The sequence below is a fragment of the Homarus americanus genome, unplaced genomic scaffold, assembly GCF_018991925.1.
Source record: "Homarus americanus isolate GMGI-L3 unplaced genomic scaffold, GMGI_Hamer_2.0 scaffold53233, whole genome shotgun sequence".
NCBI classification, from domain to species: Eukaryota; Metazoa; Arthropoda; class Malacostraca; order Decapoda; family Nephropidae; genus Homarus; species Homarus americanus.
The window spans coordinates 2,849,382-2,855,381 of NW_024751660.1; the positions used below are offsets into that span (position 1 = coordinate 2,849,382).

The 6,000-nt window shown below is 35.6% G+C and overlaps 1 protein-coding gene across 1 annotated transcript in view; it reads left to right on the top strand.

Moving 5' to 3' along the window:
- Positions 1 to 6,000, top strand: part of LOC121854710 (chondroitin sulfate synthase 1-like) — a 29,567-nt gene extending 23,567 nt beyond the window's left edge. Inside the window, exons 8-13 of the mRNA XM_042349447.1 lie at positions 457 to 556; positions 2,825 to 2,985; positions 3,564 to 3,713; positions 4,829 to 4,912; positions 5,325 to 5,462; positions 5,614 to 6,000. Coding sequence (XP_042205381.1) covers positions 457 to 556; positions 2,825 to 2,985; positions 3,564 to 3,713; positions 4,829 to 4,912; positions 5,325 to 5,462; positions 5,614 to 5,823 — 843 coding nt within the window. The 3' untranslated portion in view covers positions 5,824 to 6,000. The remainder of the gene's footprint in view (positions 1 to 456; positions 557 to 2,824; positions 2,986 to 3,563; positions 3,714 to 4,828; positions 4,913 to 5,324; positions 5,463 to 5,613) is intronic.

A 6,000-nucleotide genomic window follows, 5' to 3' on the forward strand; every position in this document is an offset into this window, starting at 1 on the left:
TTCTCTCACTTTCCTTCATCATCATCATCCTTCCTACGTGGGGTTATTTAGGAACTTTGCAGATTGAATTTTTATTTTATTTTATGGCTAAAGTGGCTAAAGGTGGTTCAGAATGTGTAAGTATGTCTTAAGAATTTTCAATTCTCACCCCAAATCCTCAAAAATGTTCAAGCCAACCACTGGATCAGAGGTTAGAAAGCCTGATTCAACTGAATAAAGATAGTTTATAGCATAACCACTGTAGAGGCTCTTCCAGGGTGGTAGATATAACAGGTCACTCCTCTCATCCCCTTACCCATAAAATGATACAGTGTTCATTAGATGTCTTTAATTTTAGTATCTTGCACAATTGGAGGTTGTTTCTTATGAGAATATAAGATGCGAGTCTCCCTTTCTAGTTTCATGTTGTTACACTAAATTAGTGTCGAGTCTAAAATTTTTAATTTCATATTTTAGGTTCCACCTGCAGGGCCTCCTCGAACTCAGCTGAATCCAAAGAAAATCCATTTCATTCTACCTCTGGCTGGGAGGTTTAAAACCTTTCAGCGTTTTATGGGTACGTCAAAGTTCAATTATTTGTCTGTTAAAAGTGATTTAAATTTATTTGAAGTATTGATTATATATAGGTTCTGTGTAGAGTGAATATACTGTTCTGTAAACTATATATATATATTGGAAACATTATGTTATATCCTTTGGATTACTTTATGAATAAAGCATATTATGGTGTATGAAGTCTCACAGTGACCTGTAAAAGACAGACCTGGGCAGAGCCTGTCAGTGATGGCAGGAGACACTACACATACAGTCTCACTGCAATCATGTAGTAGATTCAGAGACCTGTGAGGAATCCAGGTCTGGAGTCTTGAGCTAAATCACCACTAAACCCACCCACTTTGGGAGATCATAACCCAGAACTTATTGATAGTCATACTGTGAAGACTTTCATCCTCAAGACAAACTTAGAAAGGATAAATGTTACTTTTACCCATTTTTATTTTTTATTTATACAATATTACACTACAGTTTTGGTTTATGCCATAGTAGAAATGTAATAACTCATAATAATGGTGTGTGAGGCAGCACCAAAACACTCACTTCTGTTTCCTCCAACCACTGAGACATAACTAACCAGAGATATCATGTTACCAGGTTGTTACCACATTTTGTGGGAACACTAAATTTGAACATATTTTTACCAGATAACTGAACAAAATTGTGTGTTGAAAAAGTGGACATAACAAGTGGTAAACAGTTTAAGCACCAGGGGAATGTTTACCTGGCCACGTCCAAGCTCTTGGTATTTGTATTTGTATTTTAGTCATTCCACCAGTTATCACCTTACTAGTCATTCAGGCAGGTGGTCTGTTCTTTGTTACTTTCTTATGACCTTAATTGTCCAGTGAGAGAGATACACATTATCATTGTACCACCAACACATTTACCAGGCCAAGCCTACAGTGGAAGATTTAAATCCCAGATTTATAGTACAGTACTGTATACAGTATAAATCTTCACAAGAAATTTGAGTTTATGTATAGGTATCATATTCTCACAGATTTCAGTGTACCAATGATTTAAGTAGGAAAATGTTTACTGAATTTCAGTAAAAAGTATCTATCTTGAATGCTTTTATATAATTTTTAATTAGGTACAACCCGTATGACGGCTATTTAACTGTACTTGTATACATGTGTCTTCATGTGTTTCTCTCGTATAATTATGTAGTCCAGCTAATTGGATGGTGAAGACAGTCGGTATGATTATGCTTTATTGCAGTTTGTACTTTAACCTAACAATACACTACTGTATCCCCAGTGGGGACTCTTGGGGTCAGTAGTACTTTGTTTTTATTGTACAGTGTTTTATATATGTGTTAATAAGTCATTATTTCCCACCATATGAGTTGTCACCATACCATCAACAAACTCACCATACCCTTAACTTTCCATTTTCTATATCAGAAGAATTATCTAGCCTTAACCAATAGAATGACTAGGTACTCAGTTGGTTAGTCCATCAGTCGTAGCGTGAACCATATGTTCAGCCACAGCCCATTACCGCGTTGTTTTAGCATCTTTTATCTTGCATGGAGAGACAATCAAATTAAATACAACCTTTATGTTGTAGTATTTTGAGGATATACTTTATGTAATTTACCCAGTGAGTCATGTTAACCCTTAGGCCCCGGGTGACGTTCCGGAATGTCCACCTATTCCCACCAATTTTTATTTTATTTATTTATTTTATTTTATTTTTTTAAGTTGATTTTTTATCGATTTATCCAGGGGGAGGGAGGGGGGGCTGTACTGCCAGCAGCACCCCTAACCCTTTAGGGTTAAACAGAGGAAAAGTGAAGATTGCAGGCATCAACACAACTTGGGTGTGGCACGTACCAGCAATCCGTGTGTAAGAGTAGTGTTGCTGTCTTGATTGGTTGGTATGGACTAAACAAAAGTGAGATTTGAAAAAATTTGGGAAGATTGGTGACTGAAACAGAATGCATATATTTCAAGGCTTGAAACCATGTTTTCTTTCCAACATAATCTTTTATGTCAATAATATGAATAGTTTGAGTGGTAAGGCATCTTATAACATAATTGGTATCACAGGATGGCATGTACGGTTACTTAATAGTTGGTGTCAATCTCTCACACTTACTTTCTTACTACAGGTATTTGTAGACACCATTTTACTTACCAATTTAAGGCTTTTGAGAAAAAAATAGGTTTTTGTAAAATTATTTTTTTTTTGTTACAAAAACAACTTTTAATGTTATAAAATAAATTTCCTTGATTGGCAAATATAATATTTTGTTTTATAGATGATTTCCGGCGTGTGTGTCTTGAAGGTGAAGAAAATGTGCAGCTGGTGGTGGTGTCCTTCCGGCCATCGCCCGGGAAGGATGACACGACAGAGGATGTTGAGGCTCTTATCTCCAGCCTTCAGTTAGATTATCCTCAAATTCTCATGACAGTTCTGCAGGTGCCCAGTAAACCTCTTACACATTATTATGTATTACGGGAGTATTGTCATACTGTGTAATAATAATTTAAATATCATTTCACCTTGTAATGAGTCTTAACAAAATTTGGCCCTCTTAACGTGTACTGTACTTGGAATAGTGTTCTTGAGGTGAATTCTAGTTAAAGAGAATCAATTTCCCATAACATTCCAGATTAAAAAGTGTGATTCATTCTAGCCCAATAATTTTCAACTGAAAACCCCAAGTTATAATCTGAGATGTGCTCCAGTCCAAAGAACTTCAAACCCAAAACATAACCTAACAAAATTTAAACTGTTGTGATTGTAGATTACATGTCTGGGTGAATTGTTCTTTTTACAACAATTGTATTATTCAAAAAGGTAATGTTATATGCCACAATGTTTTGTACCCTGATATGGTAGGTGCTGTCGAAGAATTCAGTGTGCTTAAAAATTATAGGACATTCTCCTCTGCCATCATTGAGTAAACATAGTGTTGTACATATAAAAAAGGGAAGTGTAACAAAATAGCTAATATTAATTGTGTACCTGAACAAAAAATTTATTCATTATTCTAGGCCAACACAAGTTTTGCTCGAGCATTAGCCCTGGAACTGGGTGCTGGCCAGTGTCAAGACAGTGACTTGATGTTCTTCGTGGATGTGGACATGACTTTCACCTCCTCTACTTTAGATAGAATTCGTCTCCATACCATAAGAGGATCTCAGGTAAGTTCATAGGGGGTTGTACAGTATTTCTCCTCGGCTGAAGAACTTACGGAGTTTTTTTTATCAAAAGTTACCATCCAGTATTTCAACTGAATTTTTATTGTGCACAAGATGACCTTATTCTCTTTTGTTTTAGTAAAACTAAAATGCAGGAGTGTTTGTCAATCCTATTTTATACTATATATTGGTTGTCTGGATGAGATATGCTAAACCTTTAACAATAAAGGAAAATTGCTTCTTTCCTTCTTTGTTTAAAAGGAAATAGTTCTTTTTTTTTTAGTTATTTTCTTACTAAATCTATGGGGTCAGGATCCAAAGTATCGCTGCCATTAGTGGCTGGGACATAATTAGGAAGGCAGGTGACCTTTGATTACCAAGTGTAGTTGTGACTGTCTTGCCAGCTATTCCCACCTTTTGGGTTGGTGATAGGAATGGCATCTACCCTTAAGAATTTGCTTCAACATACCTGATGGCAACCAGGTCACCAGAACTGTATCCATCCTCTCGTCTCTACAACATTTTCTGGGCTGGCACTCTTAAGGTAGTATGCCAGTATTTGGGTTTTCCAGTGGTAAATTGGGGGGAGAGTAACCTATTCTGGTTCTACCTAATACCTGCCATCAGTTGTAGAGAATTGCTGTAAAACATTGATGATGATGTTTGAAATAATCATCGCCCATAAAAAGGGATATCTGCACTCCTCACTCGAGACAGTTATGAATTTTGTCCAATTCATAATGTTTGTTTACAGATGATAAAATATTTAGTGGCATTTTACATAGTAAACAACTTGAACTAGTCTTTTGCATCTTGTAATCAACCTGTTGCATAATCTTCTCACATGAAACATACAAAACAAAGTTAATGTCTTCAAAACCTAGATTGCTCAGTAAGAGAGTATCTCTTCATGACTGTAATAGAAGCAGTCTTTCATAAGAGAGAGTATAAAAATAGCCAAGTCTACTGTACCAAAATTTGAAGGAGTTTCTCTGTAAATCTCTGTTTTGAATGTGTTAAACATAAGTCACAATTTAGATGGAAATATTTAGGAAAATAGCTAATGGTCGTTTGTGTGTTTGAGCTTTCATATCAAATGACAGTGTGACTTTTTACAGATCTACTACCCTATCGTGTTTAGTGAGTTTGATCCAAAATTTACAAGAAAAGGAAGTCATGCAGAACAGTATGACCACAGCTTGGTAAGTTTCATCTTTTTGTTATTTGCATCTAGTTAGTTATTGGTAGAATCCTAAGTATTTCCCAATATTAAAAGTTAAAATAATCTGGTCCTCATCTTTAAAACCATTTTCTACCCAGTTAGAGAATTAATGTGTATCCATTAACACTCACTGTACATTACATGTTGTAAGTAATGTTTCATTCTCCTGGGTAGAGTAAAGTAGTTGTTGTTCTTAGACAACTATGCAAGTGATTATATAATCATATGTAAAGGTGTTACTCTATTAATCTATTCCTGAGCAATGTAATGAGTTACATCACAGTCCAGTCCCCTATTTCCTTATTTATTTAGTTTTCCTAAATTATGCTTATTGCTGGTACTTTTTTTCTTCTCCCTTGTTAGGTTTACAAAATTCTCTCTCTCTTTATCAGATTAATGAGGATGTTGGCTACTGGCGAGCTTTTGGTTTTGGGATTGTGGCCTTGTACAAATCTGAACTGCTTCAAGCAGGTGGCTTGGATACTTCCATTCTTGGCTGGGGTGGTGAGGATGTTGATCTTTTTGAAAAGGTACTACATGAAGGTTATGTTGTAATTTAAACTTTTTGTTTATCACGAAAGTTGAAATGTGCAAATTGTACCTTCGGTGAATATATATGCTTATAATTTCTGGAGAAGATACTGTGTTTAAATGAAGTTCGGTTCACTTCACTTTCTTTAGGTCCTAAGAAGTGGGATCCACATCTTCCGTGCTGCTGACCCGGGTTTAGTCCACGTCTTCCATCACGTTGATTGTGATCGTAATTTAGAATCTTCACAATATGAGATGTGTCAAGGAACGCGTTACAGTACATATGGTTCTGCACCTGCTCTTGTTAAAACTATTATAGAAAATCCAGAAATATTAGCATATAGAAGAGCTAATCCTTAGTCAATATATAGTTCTTTGTAATTTTAGAAATATATTTTTATAACTCATGTAGTGGATCTAGTGACTCAAGTTCTTTGTCAACAACTCTCTGGGTTGACATCCCTGGGTTTCCAGAACACTCACTTTTGATAAGTGAGACCAAGTTCCAGATATTCAATAAAACTGGTAATCTAATAA